Source organism: Melanotaenia boesemani, chromosome 4 (assembly GCF_017639745.1).
Source record: "Melanotaenia boesemani isolate fMelBoe1 chromosome 4, fMelBoe1.pri, whole genome shotgun sequence".
Taxonomy (NCBI): domain Eukaryota; kingdom Metazoa; phylum Chordata; class Actinopteri; order Atheriniformes; family Melanotaeniidae; genus Melanotaenia; species Melanotaenia boesemani.
The window spans coordinates 37,088,319-37,105,953 of NC_055685.1; the positions used below are offsets into that span (position 1 = coordinate 37,088,319).

Here is a 17,635-nt window from a genome sequence, read left to right on the forward strand (position 1 = left end):
AAACTGTAAAACATGGGTATCTGCTACAGCTTGCAGCAGATTTTAAACAGGGATTGGTCATTCATGAAACACCCTTGCTTCAGTTTCCGTGTCACTTAATGTCTTTGCACCACCAGGAAGGCCAGCTTTCTTCCCTCCTTCACTTTGTTTCCAGCATTTTCTGCCTGCGGTTGTATTCCAAACCTCACCCACGGTTTTCCATCCACGTTCTCACAAAGTAAAGACCAGTTGGCTTCTGACAGTTGGAGGGCACTGCCATGTGACTCACATGGCTCAGCCAAGATGCCTGAAGTTTGAGGCTGTCAGTGTGGGACACTCTGAGACTGTCATCATGTCAAAGTTTGGTCCTTCACTCCTCTCACAGCTGAACTTTGGCTCGGTGGGGGCCTTAACTCTCTACCTTTGCCTGCAGGAGAAAGCCAGCTCTGCTTTTCTTCTCAGACTGAGCAAGAGACTGCTCTGGAAAGCGAACCCATCGTTTAATTATATGGAAGTCATCTGAGCCAGAAACGTTTGGCTCAATGACGGAGATAAAACACTGGGAACAAATCAAATCTGGGAGGACAGAATGACGGAACACCTAGAGATTAAACAGAATCATAGTTTTCCCTGTTTATTGTAGCTCTTCTCTTTATTTTAAATTAGATATAAATTCTGCAGAAGAGTCAGAAAGTTACTCTGTACTGAGAAGCAAGCCTGCTCACTGGCCCCGTTCTGGCTTAAAGGTTTTCTCTTAGCAAATGCTGTCTTATCTCCTTGATTAATATTTTAATAGCTGTGTTTGTGCGAGTACCTACAGTCATATGTGGATTATTCCAGTGGTTTGATAATGTTTTTCCAGCTGCAGCAGGCAGGTTCTTCCTGTTAGTCTTTAACTGGTTTCATCTGGTGACAATGATTTTATGCTGTTCTGTTCATTCCTTTGCATTCATCTCTAGATTCCTCAAAATTAAAAGTTTCTCCTGCATTTGAAAGATTTTTCTTATTTCCATTTAAAATTTATTTTGATGTTTAATGTGTGAGATGACTTTTTGATGCTTTACACCACATACTGATGATCAGACCCCAGTGGCATATTAGTACGCACAGCTCTTTGGCATAGTTTTTTCCAGTGTGGGTGGGTGATCTGATGGAAGGTTTTAAACCACTGGAAAGGTGTGACTGGAAGTGTGCGTCTCTTGTTTAAAACCATGGACTGTTGAGTAGCTGAGTCTGTTGCTGCATGAAATTTTGAGATGGGGTATGCATCATTTACAAGCTCTCATGCTTTTCTGGGCACTTTTTGGTTATCACCTCCTTCTTAGTCATGAAATCTAAAACAAACCCAACCCATCTAACCCAAAAACCCAGGTTAAGTTGTTAATTCCCTATAATACATGGTATCAAAGCAGTGAAGCTCTCTACTGAATATGGAGTAAATTGCAGGAGTTATCTTCAGCCAATAGGATTGAATTATGGAATAAATCATCCTGATCAGATGCCTGAACTTCCTCAGCTGACTCCTTTCAATATGAAGGAACAGCACCTCCTTTCCAATCTACCTCCAGATGTGTGAGCTGAGTCCAGCTACCTTCTAAAGGAAGCTCATTTCAGTGTCTTGTATTAACAATCTCATTCTTTCCACTACTACCAAAATCTCCTGACCTTAAATGAGGTTTGGAACATATACAAATGGAAAGCTTTGCCTTTCAGCTCAGCTCTCGCTTCACCACAACAGACCAGTGCATCGTCCTCCTTATCGCTCACAAGCCTCAATCCATTTGTCCATCTCCATCCTCCCATCACTCTTGAACAAGATCTTGAGATGCTTGAAGTCTTTTGCTTGAGATGATGAGTCATTCCCAACCTGGAGGAAGCACTTCATCCTTTTCTGTGTGAGAACCATGGCGTCAGACGTTAGGGGGGCTGACTTTCATCCCATCCACTTAACACTCAGCTGCAAGCCATCCCAGTGTGTGCTGAAGATCTTTGTCTGTGGAAACCAACAGAATCACGTCATGTACAAAAAGCAGGGATACAACACTGAGGTTCACAAACTTGTAACAAGTTCCTTTTGAGTGATTACCTTGTAAGTGTCAAAGAAAATTCAGATTAAACTCATCTTGGTTCTTTTTATTTGATGATTTTATTTTTGTCCAAGTCCTAAGCTGCAAACCCCCTGCAGCAAACTCCTGTTTATCTGAATTATTCATATCTGCAAGACATTAAAATCTTTCCAACCTTGCACTGGTCGAGAGTACACAATAAGAAACAATGCCTTTAAAAACCAAGTGTTTAAACCCTGAACCCACATGGATAAGCTTAAAGTTTATATCATGTGCCAACCACCTCAACAGTTGAGAATTTCTCTCCATTTGCAAGGATCTGCACTCCTGCAACCAGATGTTAGAGAAGGAGACTGTATCTGGTTTGTTTCTAACCGGCTGCGTGCTGATGACAGAAATACTCTGAAAAAAGAACCTGCAGAGCTACAAGAAACAAACTCCTTAATGATTCATATAAATATTTGTTATAAAAGTTGAAATGAGGTGATGCTATTAATAAGAAATTGAATCCCAGTTTATCCCTCAGAGAAAACAGCCTCTCATTCCATTAAGGGAGTTTCCAAGTCAAAGTCCGTCTCCAGAGCCTTGTTCTAAAGGCCACAGCAGCCCCTGAGGCTGAGGCTGGGGAGCGATGAAAGCGCAATTGTAGACAGACAAAAGTCAGCAAACCCCTGCACCTGTTGTCATACTCGTAGCCTGCCTTGCCACATGGGGATAACACCCCGCCGTGTTGACATATTCAGGAGCAGAGCTCTGATTTTCCCACAAATCTAACCCCTGACTCCACTCTCCTCTCATGTATTTGTTTGCTAAAACATTCAGGATACCAGGATACCATCTTCCATTCCAATATGATGTGGCAGTCATAGGCAGTGATTTGTCCAGATTTGGTGCCAGGGTGCCAGTTTATATTTAGAGGCATCAACTGTGGATGACTGTGGTTGGAAAAGACCCCACCCCCCTCCAGCCCATCTCAGACATCTGCCTCTGAAACCAAATACTGTTGGGTGCTGATGCATGTTCAGATGTGTTTCATGTGCTCCATTTGAGAAAAGAAAGGTTGGATTTCTACCAAATCAGAAACATGACTTAAATTTAGCTGAATTTTAAGGATCCTGGGTGCAAACTGACAGGAAAGTACGTGTTTACAGCATGCAAACAGACTTTTATCAGTAACTGGATGTTTTTGAGATGCAGCAGCGACTTTGTCCAGAGTCCAGTTAGAAGCTTTGCTCACTATCAGCACAAAGATGGTGAGAAAATCACGTCTGCCTTGTCATGCCAGTCATGAGTTCTTCCAGAGCTTCAGCGTGTTTGTGTTAGTTTCCATTCCACTCTGTTCCACGACGGCAAAGCCCTGGGTAAACCCTCACAGCACATGACCCCCCTACAGGAAGTGAGGCATCAATCTGCTGCACATTAGCAGAGCGGAGCGGCATCCCCTAAGTTTATGCCGACTGACTCTCACAGCTCCTTATATAGAGGCTCTATTCTTAGCACAGAGGCACGATGTGAGGGAGGTGCTGTTAGTCTCTTTCTGTTGGCCTTGTTCTTCCTCCATGTCTCTCATTACTGTGACTAAACTAAAAAGATCTCCGTGGATGATACCGAACAATCACTTCTTTTGAAGTGGTGTTTGTTAGTTTCCTTCAGTGAATAGATTAAAATTTGATCCAAGGCAGGTGCTGAGATGAGCTGATCAGGAAAACCCATCCCACATTTTTAGTATATTCTTTGTTTATTCATGAAGCCAAGATGTGAGACCTCTGCGGGTTGCAGACCTCTGACTGCCAGCCAGTGATGATGATGATGATGATGATGCATATTTTCTGACTTCTAATGACTGTGAGCTACAGTTGTATTACTCGTTGAAATAACTGTGAGGTGCAACACCTCCCAGGTCACTTAAAGGTCATTTATGAGAGACCTGAGCTTGAACTTAATGTGGGTCAAACCGGAATCAAGTCTTATTTGATTGTGTAGGATGCTAATCTTGGCTCTGGTCATGATTCTTGTGAGCGAGAACAAAAAGTTGCTGCAACCTTTGCAAATTACAAACCAAAGTGTTACCGCAACTCTGATCAAGTGATTTCTTACAGGGCATAAATGGACTTTGTAATGCTGCAATTATCTGCAGCAAAAAAGGTGGATTTATGATTCCATGACTCTGGAACGTGTATGGTGGTGGGGAGACAGGACCTAAAATGCATAATCTAGGAGGAGGAAAGCAGATTTGGGTGTTAAACGTTTAATAGTCCATAAACAAATGTCACTGTAACAGCAGGTTTCCAGAACACAAACCAGTCACAAGCGAGAAAGGGACAGCAATGACGATGAAGTAATGAAGAACAAAAGAAACCACTAGGCATTTATACACGGAGGATGGAGCACTAACTAAACGAGGAGCAGGTGGAGCAATCAGCAACACGTCTGTAAACAATTGAAACAGGAGCAACTAAAGGAAAAGTAATAGATAAATACTAAAAAGAAGAAAAACATTAAATAAAAATCTAAGAAATGATAATGAATCTGAAATAAAATACAGTAAAGTAAGAAAATTTAAGTGGAATAAAGTGACAATAGCTTGTATCACTATCGTATCACATGCACAATGTCTACTAATTTGGAAGAAGTTTTATGTTTTTTTTTTATATATATCTTGAATCCTTTGGCCATCGAAATGCTGAATCCTCCCTAACTCTTTCAGATTCCAGCGACGTATCCTCCACAGTCCCACTCTGTTTTGCTGCTGCCACTTTTCAAGTTTTCCCTGAAACTCATCCCCACGTGGTTCAAGCACGCTCAGAAACACCCACCACAGAAATGATCAGAATAAGTGTTGACATTCTTAATTTTTTTATCCTGATCCAAACTTGAAAAGGTTTGAAACACCCGCTTGATCGGTTTGAAAATTTTTTCTGAACAAAGCTGATCGGATCAGCTGCAGTGTTTATACAAGGCATTTTTATTCTAATTGGAATAAAAACTGGATCAAAAGTGCTCAGAGTATACGTAGCTAATGTAAAGAGTAGGCTTACAGTAGTGACATCAGCCCTTCAATGGACAAGTGCCAAAATAAGTGACAGATAACGTGACACAAGTTAAGAAATTGGCAAAACATCTGAAGGAACATTTGACAACTGTTAGGTTAACTGGCATTTCAGATCATTTCAGAGCATTTCAGAGAGGCAGAGCCTCTCAGATGTAAAGCTGGGCAGAGGATCCCCAATCTGCTACAAACGTTGTCTAAAAATCATGGTACAATTTCAGAAAAATGTTCCACATTTTAGATTTTACACATCATCCCAACTTTTTGGGAATTGGGACCATACATTTGCTTCCACAAAGGCAGCTAAAAAAAGGACATGCAACATTTTTATCCTGTGATAATGATTTCATATAAGATTTGACAACGATGGCTTAGAGCACGGGTTTCAAACTCCAGTTCTCGAGGGCCATTGTCCCGCAGGTTTTTGTTGTGTCCCTCCTCCAACAGACTTGACTGAAATGACTGGGTCTTGTGAAAAAAATTACAAGAAGCTGTTGTATCCAACCTGCAGGATAGCAACCCTCAAGGACCTGGCTTAGAGGAACGATCACTTTATGTATGAAGATATAAAACGCGCTGATCTCAGTTTTATGTCCGACTCTATAATTTGCCCCGTTCAAGAAGAACTAAATCCAGTCTTGCTTTTATTCTGAAATGCCTATTCTGTGAGCGTTTGTAGCTCCAATAACTCATTTGTTCGTCTCTAAATTATTTGGACCTGCCTTTAAATCAGCTGTTGTTTCTAAAACAAACCAGAGATAAAATCTTTGTTCCCTGAATGTGTCATATGTGCTCCTGTATGAATCGGACAGTAAACATTGCATCACACTGTATGTTGTATTCTCTCTGACAAAAGATAAAAAAAATACTTTCCTTTCCTTTTCTTTTTACCTGACTCCCAACATTTCCACCAGTGGTCCAGAGCTGCACAGCATCATCCAATCACGTCTCTTCACAACTCTCCCTCATGCTCTCTCTGTGCTGGTTACCAAGGAGACAGTGAAATGTAGTCTGAGAAGTGGAGCAATGCTTTGGCATGAGTTTTATTTATTTATTTAATTTCTTTTCTGTTTCTCTCGGCATGCTGGGAGTGGAATATTACCACCTGGGCTGATTTTTGTGTCCTGTGGCCGTGCATACGTAGGGCCGGTGCAGCCTGAAAACCTGCATCTGAAAGAGCAACGGAGTTGCAGGCTGTGTCACCGGATCCTCATCGCCCCACCTGTTCTCACCACTTTCCTTTCAGGCAGGTCACGAGCACAATTTCTCTTGCCAGGAATCTGTCAGCGCTGACAGGAAAGAGTCTCTTTTAGGGCAAGCCTCGACTAACCAGCGGCTATTTTCGTTAATGAGTCCACCTTGATCTGAGTGGGTCACTTTGTGTTTCACCGCTACAGAGTAAAAAGGAAGGATTTGACATGTCAAACCTCAAAGTGACTTCTGTCCTGCAAATCTGCAAAACATCAGGTTGCCAGTCTATCATTTGCACATCCTTGTGTGTCAGACTGAGCTGTAAAGTCAGAAATTCAGCTTTTATTTTTCTTCTTTCTTCTTGTCTCATGCAGGCAGCAGGGTGGGAAGATCAGACAGCTGGGTCTGCTGCTGCTTTAAGGCTGTCACAGCGGTAGATATTATACTGAGGATGCAGGAACCTGGCAACTGTAACAATAAATATTCCTACAAGGTTTTAGCAGTAAGAGACAGCCCATTAATCTGGGGGGCATTGGCTATGTTCTTTAACTTATCAGTCGAGTGAAACTGAGCAAAAAAGACAACTTCTGTGAAAAGGTGGGTGTAGACTGACGAGGGATTACTATGAGGCAGTGAGTTATCTGCCATGCTGCGCTTGGACGTGGCCTAAACGACCTCCTCTCTTTGGTCCACTGGATGGTCCACTTGTGGTGGTGCCTTTCCATCTCTGACCTCACTACTGGATGTTTTATTTAAAGTGTGAAACTGGACAAACACAACAGGGTCAACAGACTCCAGGCTACAACCCCTTACCTGTTAGGTCTTTCGCCACACTTCACTCCCCATACTTTTTCTTTCAGCCTGCACCAAAAGCTTGTGTCAGCTTTTCTCTCATTGGGTTCTTGTTGCTTTGCGACTCTCTTTGAGCCTGCAGCTCATAACGCCACCCCTGCTCTGCAGAGACTGTTGGAAGGCTTTGGCTTTTAGAAAAGATCCAGTCATTTCGTTGGATGGAAATGATGCTATGTTATAATAAAGTGAACTGACAAGTCATAAAAACTTGACTTACTGCAGTACCCCACTAAATCATAGGTGCTGTTACTAAGCAAAGTGCCCCACTACACCATGTGTCTATAGTTTAATGCTGAGTCAGTATCTCCAACTCCTCATGTTTTGCACCACCTGGGAATCCCAGTTCTATCCCTGGAGATGTAATGCTGCTCTTCATGACAGCTATGTACATCCATTTACTGGCTCCGTATAAGGAAAAATCAAACAACACAACATTTCACAAGAGACTGGATTTCCTAGTTGTTATTTCACAAGATGTTTCTCAACCCAGACTCCATATTTACACATTTCCTCAAAAAGTTGGCATGAGCTAAAGGAAGGAAGCCATGTCTTTCCTTTTATTTTTGCTTTGAGCACATGCAGGATTTTGAGTACTGAATTCCCACTGCAGAGGTACAGTGAATGCATCATAGTTTCACACAGTTGAGGAGCACTTTGACAGCAAGAAACTTCTGTTGTATTGACTCGAACCTTATTCGAAATCCTTCCCTTCGCCCTACCCTTCCTTTCCTGCAGGTAGGTTTTTAGACATGAAAGAGCAGTTATCACTACGCCATTCAAGTGGCCTCCAATGCCTTGACAGAAGAGTTAAAAGTCCACTATTTCATCCCTAAAAGAAATGGGGCACTTTAAATCTGCTAAATGAAGCTGATTGATTGTAGGAGTTGGGATGCGACCTTGATAACTTGCATGACGTGTCCCACTTCAAAAGTCAGGACACAATCAATTGTTAATTTAATGATAGCACTAAACCAAACTACAGAAGCTGAGAAAATTCTTGACATTATCTCATGATTACAAGTTTATCACCCAAGTTTGAGATAGGAAACCATGTCTTGTACTGATAAAGAGTTAATTATATCTTCATCTCAAGATAACAGCTTCTTTAGATATTAATCTTATGACCCTTTCCCACTAGTACCTACTTAGCCCAGCCCGTCACCTCCCTTCCTGATCTGTGTTCCCATCAGGATTTTCCTGGGGCGAGTAGATACACTTTTGGCATCTAGTCCGTGGGGTTCTGAAGGTGCATGGCTGGACTGAAAACTGTGACGTGTCAAGATAGCAGGCCACATCATGGGATAATTCATGAGAGAGACTCCCAACCCTGCCATCTTTAAAACCCAGAAGGTTGTGAATAACAACATTGGCAGCAGAGATCGCTTTTTAAATACAATCACCATGGTTCAACACAGAGGGGGACACCTTTTTGTGCTTGTTGGCTGATAAAAAAAATCCAGAGCAAACTGGACGGTGCAAATCGTAATGAGAAGGCTTTCCAGCAATTGGCTGAATTAATAGCAGCTTACGTTGTTGTTGTTCCGCGTGTGTTGTAAATGACTCCACAATACTTACTATCCGCCTCGCTAAGATGACCTCGACCACACTGAATGCAGCCTCAATTGCCCTTTATTGTAGTGATGTGCGATACCACTCATTTTCTTTCCGATCCCATACAAAGTAAAATACAAGCCGGTATCGGCGATACCGATCCAATACAATACTTTGTACAGGAACTTAATGTGTTTGGAAATTCACTTTCAAAGCAGCTATGCTGAGGGGAAAGTAAGTAGAAGTTACATTTTTATAGAAGAATTTGTGCCTCAAACTAAAATTACCCGTTAAATATATAAATAAAAATATAAAATGCACAATAACACCATATGTTTGTCAGTACCTACGTATTAAAATATTTAGTTAACCATCAGTCTAAACAAATAAGATGGATTGATGTTATTTTCTTTCTGTCCTATTAAATATTTTTCATCCATATTTTTATTTCTTAAAAACCCTACAATGGCTGTTTTATTGAATATTTAATGACTTTAGCCTCTGCAGCATCCTTACAGTCTGAATCTAGGCCCGTTGTATTGATGTGAGCTGATCCCAGGGGTACATTTCACTCTGAGCTGAACTTCTACAAATATTTAATGCAAGATTTTATTATTTTATAACCATATTTCATGCTGTACATAACAGTACAGGATGCAATAGTCTTTAGAATGGGGGAACTGATGTTGTTTGAACATCAACACAAAAACCTGAACCTAGCAGACATGTGACAATTACTGTCCCAAAATGTAGCATTGGTGGTCCACAACTGCACATTTTCTCTCTCTGAATAGTGGTTAGTACCTGCCTGCAGCATCAAAGAGTGACGTGTCTCGCTCTTGCAGCACCTGTCCCCTAATTTCTTCCACTTCCTCATCTTAATTTAATTATATACTGTGTTATGATTGACTCTCAAATGTTTAAGGTTTGTAGTTTTGCTACAACACCTCTATGTCTTCCCACACACGTCATACATCGTACCATTGTTGTTCAGCGCCACGTGGGATGCTATGGCCTAAGAGATGTGTTGCTGCGCCCCTATGCTGGGCCGTTTCACTTATGACTTTGGCAGGCAGAAGAAAAAGTAGTTCCTGCCAACTGGGTATAATTTAGAGAAAATGCTGATATTATAGATACTTTCCACTGTATTCCAGTTTGTGATAGACTGCATTTTTACCCCAAATCAGTAAATTATTTATATTCTAACATGAAAATCGATTCTAGAACATAAAGAGCTGGTATTGGTAGTGACAATATTTTGGTATCGATCCGCACATCACTACTCTATTGTAATGGGAACAATCGAAACTGGGGTGTTGTGGTGTTAGCTGAATTAAGATAAGGCTAAGTGGGTCCTAGTGGGAAAGGGCCATTAGATACTTAATCTATAGCTGTGTGTGGATTATCTTTATGTATATGTTTATATGGTAACCATGTGTTTTTTAATGTTCTATGTAAATGAAGTGGATTGGATATCAGGTGGACATATTTTTAAGTCAAGTGAACATTGTGAGGTTGGCTTCCCGTCACCACAATGAGTAGCTTGAAAGACACACAGTTGAAATGAAACAGAACTGATTATTTATCTAGGCCTACAGGTGCTTGTATGTGCTCAACAGCCAACATTTATTAAACTCAATGCAGGAAACACAAACCCACGCACATGCCTTGACTTACTGTAGACCCTCACCAGTTATCAGGTGTCAACAGAACAACCATTCATTTTTGAGTGCAACATAACCTTTTAATGAGCTTAAGAACACAAAGATTGTTTGGTTACTATATAAAGTGATCAAAAGGGGAAAAAAACAAGGCAGATCACAAAATATATTCAGTCATCACTTGAAAACTAGCTCTGTTGTTGAAAAAATTAGATAATTCAAGATCTTGAGAAAATGTAATGCACACTAGGCTATTCTCAGCTTCTTTAAAAAAGAAAAAATATATCTAAAGAAGTAATTTTGCTGCATAAACCGAACCAAAAACACAGATTATCATAACAAATTAAACAGCTTAAAAGTAATGTTAGCTTAAAGCTAAGTAAGACAATTATACATCTTCTCTCATGACACAAACCTATCTTTATTTTAAATCTAGTCTTTGCAATATGTGCCCTTTTAATAGATTTATGTGAGATCAGGTTTCTACATCAGATTTCATTAATAAATTCAGTAATATTAACTTTAGTGCTCCAATCTGTCTGAAGGTTGTGAGGGTGAGTGGATTAGCTAGCTTAGCTGGAAGTAGCTAACAGCTGAAACTGGAAGAAGCTAGCTGCTGAGCTTTAGTATAGCTCTCTAAAGCTGACTTTGTTTTGTATTTTTCTTTTCTTTCAAAATTTATTCTAATTAAAATATGTCCTTTCTTTCTTTATTTTTCAATTGTTTTAAAATAGTTTCAGCTGTTTCTTAACAGGCAGCGGCTTCCCCCTTTAGCTATAATATCACAGATGTTGCTGTTTCCAGCAAGGATTTTAACACTATTTGTTAAAAATGATTTCCCCCAAGTTAAAAAAATGTCTGTCTGTCTGTCGTAGATATTGAGCTTTGGAAATGCTGGTGAGCACTTATAGGCTGTGGAAAGAGCCAGGCTATGTGTTTATGCTAAGCTAATTGTCTCCAGTCTCCAACATGATACATGAGATAGGTATTGATTCTCTCATCTGTCACTCAGAAAGAGAGCAAATAAATCCTAAAATGTGGGACCCAACTGGCAATAAAACTAAATTGTTTCCTCTCCTCATGTTCTAACAGATGCAGATACTTGACAAGTTCCCAATCGAGGGAGGGCAAAAAGACCCAAAGAAGAGGATCATCCCATTCCTCCCAGGTAATAGCCTGCTCCTGCAGCTCCAGTAATCTGAACAGGCCCCCGTATTAAAAATGCATGACTGGCACTCGTTGGCCATTAATATGAGCTGTTTAGCGAGGCCTGTGTGTGTGTGCACATCTAAAAGTGTGTGTTAATGCTGACAGGGCAATATCTGTGATTTTCAAGCTCGGCTATATCATGCATTCTTGTTTGTCTGTGGCATGTTTATTTTTTTACATATTAACATGTGATTCTGTGTCTGTGGGGCTCAGGTTGTGGTTATGTTTTAATTCGATTACATAAACTGAAATATGTACGTGTGTGTGTTCTGGTATTGATTTGACTCATACCATATACACACATATATTCTGGTTTATTGTGACCCATGGTACAATGATGGATGGCAGTGCTTGTGTGTGTTGGACTGGTTCTGTTATATTAATCCTTTAGGTCTCTCTTGGCTCATGTATGCTTAGAGAGTAAAACACTCTTGTTTATTTACAGCTATTTATTTTAATAAATACTCAGTTTAAGCCCTGTGGCCACATGGAACCAGCTGTAAATGCTCCCTATCTCCCATCTCCCCTTAAACCCTCCTCCACATCCTCCTCTGCTCCAGTCTCTATCCCTCATACACATACTCACAAACAAAACCAATCTGAAAACCAACCAACCAATTACCTCCCATATTCTGTAGTCACATGAAAATGCGACTTTTCGTCTGCAGGCGCGTTCAGTTTCTTCTAACCTTACTGCACAAGACTTAATGGACTTTAATTAAAATAAATAAATAATTATTTAATAAAATAAAACATTTACAAGGATTTATATTTTAATATATTATATACATGTATTTACTTCACATTAATGTTAATTAAATATTTTAATTTGATAAGGATTATTTATTTATGAATATTTTTTTAAAAAAGCCCCAGAATGTCCCTCAGTGGATTAATAGAAATGTTTTTCACTTAATTCAATTTAATATATTTAATAAAGTTGTGTGAAATAAAGTCAGTCAAATTGTCTAGATAATGAAATACTCAAAGTATTTCAATGTGGCTTTTCTATTTAGAAAATAACAATCATTTTATATAAGCAAATTTCTTTTAGAGCAGCATTTATCATTCATTAGCATTAATTTGGTTAAAAATTTAGTTCAATCAATAATGCCTAATAATAGATATAATTTTGTGAAAAAACAAACTGTTTTCCTGGAACCTTCCATGAATTTGAACAAAAACGACCTTGTAGGTTTACTTGCCATAGAGGGAAAAGGGACCTCATGTTACATCTGAGGAGTATGTGACCTCAGGTGGTTGTTTTGCATTTCCATCTACAGTGTTGATCGCTAACTTTCTGGTAATCATTACATGTGTGTTACCGGCTGGTAGTGATCACGTAAAGTAAGTGTAGTTCGGAAACGTGGTCCTTGATCCTCACAGCCGAAGAAGCACTTTTTGTGTCACATGTTGACACTGAAAAAGTAGCGTGTCCACCGCGGTGTCTTCTGCCTTACACTGAGCAGTGAAGGTGGGTGTGCCTTTCTTCTCATGAACATGCACAAACTGGAGAAGATGACAATTTACTGAGTCCCCATCACCCCCGGGACGTCACTGAAATATTGAAGTAGAAAAGAAACAACTCTCTAAAACCAATTGTTTTCTTCGCCATGGAAACTGAATGTAGAGACACACTGGAAAACTCAAGCATGCATTTATGTGTTAAAACGCTGCTGCTCACTTGTTTGATGAGTATTCAAACATGAGTATTAAATAAAAAGCTTAGAAAAGTTAAAATAGTGTAATAGGACCCCTTTAATATTTCTAAATCAGTGTTGGGTGTAAGTTTGACTGTAGGGTGTTGAGCTTCACAGTGGCGTAACTTCCATGTTCTATGAGAATGGGATGAGAGAAAATGGAATAACAATAAAAAAATGTGTTTTTAATCGGCTGTGTTATTCAGAAAGATGTTACACAGACAGGAAAGTTGTTCTCTCCATGAGGAATCACTGCCGTACATTACTGACATCTCCTGGCAGATTTGAGTATTGCACCTTTCAAGTTAAATTTGTTTTTTTTTTTTTACAAAGAGCTGTACGCATGAATTGTATTCCCTGGCTGTTCTCTCCACATTTACCCATTTAACATCACAGCTTTCCTTTTTTTCCCTCAAATTGTCCCTTCATTTTGATTTTTTTTTCTCCCGTTTCCTCCCCTCCAGGCAAAATCCTGTTCCGGAGGAGTCATGTGCGAGATGTGGCCATGAAGCGGCTGCGTTTCATCGATGACTACTGCAGGGTAAAGAGGCCTTACTGTAAACATCGCTCTGTCAACCATCTGACTGGGGGAATGTTCCCAAGCCTGCCAGGGGTCATGGGCCACTATCCATGCTTGTCATATTACATACTTAAAATATGGGGCGTGATTCTCATGTGCTACTTGCAAAAGTTCTGCAGAGACATCTTACAATGAGGAGCTGCATGATAACCACATTTAATAAAACAGCCTTTGAGCAAAGTGCTGTGCATTAGAAAAGAGACAGGATCAACAAAGTTAAAACAGACTAACAAACAGTCCGAACCCCTGTATCAGGAAGGAAAATTCTCCCCCAATTAGGGCCTTCTTCCCATTAGGAAAACAAAACTTGAAAGCAATGGCATTTAGTAATTATGCAGTTCAAGGTTGACTTGCCTTATCACTTCCTGTTCTTACTCATTAGTTTTTTCTTTTATTGTATGCTTTCCCCATCACACCCTCCCCATCCTCTTCCTTCCTCTTGGCACAAAGCCACACCAGCAGTGGGAAGTGGGTGCATTACACCAGCTTTGGACTTGTATGTTTCTGCACACACACACATGATTAGGGAGCAGTATTCTTGGCCTGCATTAGGAAAGGGTTAGCCAGAGTATCAGCTCCATAATTGGGACCAAAAAGAAGTTTAGAATGAAAAATAAAGTCATCTGAAATGATGCTCGGCTCCGCACGAGAAGACCTATATTAAAAACTACTCTTCATTATCCAAATAACCTGCAGCACAGTGATGTTTACTGCTGCTATAGCGAGCATGGGCTTTTCATCCAGCACTGTGCAGCGTGCTACGCTGTTTACTTCCTACACCCTGTTCTTGAGGCAAACAACAGAGAGGAAGAATAATTACCCAAGGTTCTGCTCTCTGGAGATTGCAGGGTGCTGAGTCAAGCCAGCTGTGGGTGCACAGCATGACACAGCCTCACACAAGGCTCTTTCAGCAAGGTAGAATCTGATGAATGAAATATGAAGGAAGCTCAGACTGCGATTTAAATGTTGACACGCATCTTCACGGTCCAGCACCCTGGTGCTGTACTTGAGTTATGCCTTTGGTTGTAGCCAGTCAGATCATTAAATATAGATGGTTCGACAGACATTTGATCCTCTAAACTGGTGGGACTCTGAACATACACAGACAAGTCTTTACGGTTCATCTCTGCAGGAATGCCTAAGTTAGTAACAATCACAACGGCAGCTCATCCATGTTTAACATTACGATAATGATTAAAGCAGCTTAAAGTACTGAATAATATTGTAAAGTTTCTGTTTCTGTCTGTGAACCTTCTCTCTGTCTTTCCATCTGCAGGCTCTGGTGCGACTCCCCCCTCAGATCTCTCAAAGCGAGGAGGTACTGCGCTTCTTCGAGACGAAGGCTGAAGACATCAACCCCCCAGTTGAGTGAGTGTCACATATTGTAAAACATCAAAAACATGACGCACACATGCCTAAAATTTAGGATTATCTAGATGTCAGAGCTAATAAACATGGGTCCTGACCAGGGAAATCTTGGCTTCTTCTTTATTTCCAGTCAGATGTGGAAAATTCTGCGTTACCATTTATCTTTGAATCCAACCACAAAGGACACATTCAAGTACATCAGAACAAGTCCAGTTTATTTAGCCATCATGTGATGGAAGACTTATGACCACCTGCCGGCACATTGTTGTGTCTGTGGTTTGGTGTTTCACCAGCATCTACGATGTGCTGCCTCATACAGAAAAAACAAGCTTGAAGGGCTTTAGTGTTTGAGTCCTGCTCTGGGGCAGGGAGGGATGGAGTTTAGTGGCTCCTGCTGTGATGAAACAAGTATAAAAATGTTGCTGAGAGTTGCTTGCTGTTGACCAAAACATGTCACAGACATTTCATTAAGGTCTCAGGAATTGATGATAGTTTGTTTTTAAAGAGGTAAAACTATTTCATACACATGTAATTTTCCAAAGTCTGGTTACATTTTATGTCTCTCAGGGAATCATAAACTCTCCATTTTGTTTTCTGAAGAAGAAAAAAAGACCTACGACCTAAGACTAGGGCATTTGCACTGACATTACTGGGGTAAAAACATTCAATGACAACAAACTTTCCCTAAAACAGCCACCTGGTAGAGAGGAAGGACTTTTCAGATTTCCTGGAATTCTTGAGGAGCTGAAAAACTCTGATCAGCGCTGCGTACAAGTCGGCATTTTTATTTTATGTCTAGTACTTAGCTCTGTGTTTAGCGATGCCGGACAGACTATGAGGTCTAGGCTTATTTAAGCGTATTTACCGAGGATGACATTCAGCACGAACTTGCAGAATATCTGCATCGTGCTTTAGTTTCAAACCTTGTGTGTTAAACACATCTCTTAATAATTATAACAAGGCGATTTATGGCAAGATATTTCAGAATACTGTTATAATTAATCTCAAAATTAAAATAAAGTGAAATTTAATTTAAATGAGCCCCGAGGCCGGGTCCCGGGGTGGCTGCGCTGGTGGGCTGCTTGCTCTGTGGGTGTTGGGTCAAGGGGGGGTGCTTGGGGCTCGCTGTCCTCTGGTCCGCCTGGGGTGTCCCCCATGGGGCATGGTGGGTGGGTTGTGTGTGGCGTGACTGTGTGGTGGTGAGTGCTTGTGCGGCGCGGGTGTGAGTGTGGGGTTATATGGGGTGCGGATTGGAGTAGGTGGGGAGTGGCGGGAGGGGGTCTATGGCACCCTGGTTCCCGGGGTGTGTGGCTGGAACATCGGGTGTGTGCTGGCCTGCGCCGGGTGGCTGTCTGGGGGGGCCTGGTCCTTCTAGGCATGTTGCGGTCCCTCTGCCTTTGGGGGGTGGGGCGGCCGCCTCTGGGCTCCTGGGGCCCTGGGCCCTTCGCTTGGGCTGCCCTGGGTGGCTGGTCCCTGGCAGGGCCGGTGGCTGCTGATCTTGGCCCACTGGGACCTGTGCCCCGGGACCGTGGGGGGCTCTTGGTGGGGCTCTCCTCTGCCGCCCTACGGGTGGGGCTGGAGTCGTCTTCGTGGTGGGGTGGCTTGGGTTGGTGCTCCAGGTCTGCTGCTGGGGGCCCGGGCCTCTGGCCCTGGTCTGCCTCTGGCCGCATTTGCATGATCTCACTCACCACTCTTCATCACTGATCTCTCCTTGTTTCTCATGCTGACACAGTCACTGAGTTGTTCAGTGGGTTTTAATACTAAGAGATAAAATACTAAGAGATAATTATTAAATTTTTTTTTTTGTTTTTTTTCCTGTGAGTTAGTATCTGGTCGCTGTTATGTCTTTTTGATTTGGTTATTATTTAAAAACTCTTAATGATTAGCAGCTCTGTTTTTTTCTTTTTTTTTTTTTTTGTAAATGTTGTAGGAAATTTTCATGTGTTCATGTACAGGTGTAACAGTTTGTTGTCTGGAGACGGTGTGGATTGAAGGGTCGTTTCCTTCTGTCTGTGATCTTTTTGTCTCCTTTCTTCTTTCCCTTTTGCTCTTTTTGCTATTTTCCATCTTTTTCTGTCCCCTCCGGTCAGGTCCAGCAAGATTACATAGATTCCGTGATTCAAAGTAAATAAATAAATAAATTAATCAGATTATCAAGAGGAGCCTTACCCATAGGCCTCCCCTTGGTAGAGCAAATTTGTTCAGCACGATACAGCAACCAGATTATCATTTTGCTTGCTATGATGCTGGACAGGACAAGTTAAAAAAAGAAAAGAAAAAAAAAGATGTGTGCTATAGCCAAAAAGAAACTCACCACAGTTTTGTTATTACTACCCCGCTCATAATTAAAGCATGACCACGAGTTAATCATCTCATTCCCATCTGTGGATACATGCTAATATATTTTCTATCAGTGATCTGTGCAAAAC

The 17,635-nt window shown here is 41.1% G+C and overlaps 1 protein-coding gene and 1 long non-coding RNA gene across 3 annotated transcripts in view; one reads left to right on the forward strand and one right to left on the reverse strand.

Annotated features, from left to right (window-relative positions):
- sh3pxd2aa (SH3 and PX domains 2Aa) overlaps positions 1 to 17,635 on the forward strand; it is a 123,760-nt gene that overhangs the window by 27,662 nt on the left and 78,463 nt on the right. For both annotated transcript variants that reach the window (XM_041983637.1, XM_041983636.1), the window contains 3 exons: positions 11,442 to 11,517; positions 13,723 to 13,799; positions 15,115 to 15,206. In XM_041983637.1, coding sequence (XP_041839571.1) covers positions 11,442 to 11,517; positions 13,723 to 13,799; positions 15,115 to 15,206 — 245 coding nt within the window. The remainder of the gene's footprint in view (positions 1 to 11,441; positions 11,518 to 13,722; positions 13,800 to 15,114; positions 15,207 to 17,635) is intronic.
- On the reverse strand, positions 148 to 12,909 carry LOC121638705. The gene is made up of 3 exons (XR_006010052.1): positions 12,840 to 12,909; positions 207 to 209; positions 148 to 160 (listed from the first exon to the last, which is right to left on the reverse strand). It is a non-coding gene; the product is annotated as an uncharacterized LOC121638705 (long non-coding RNA).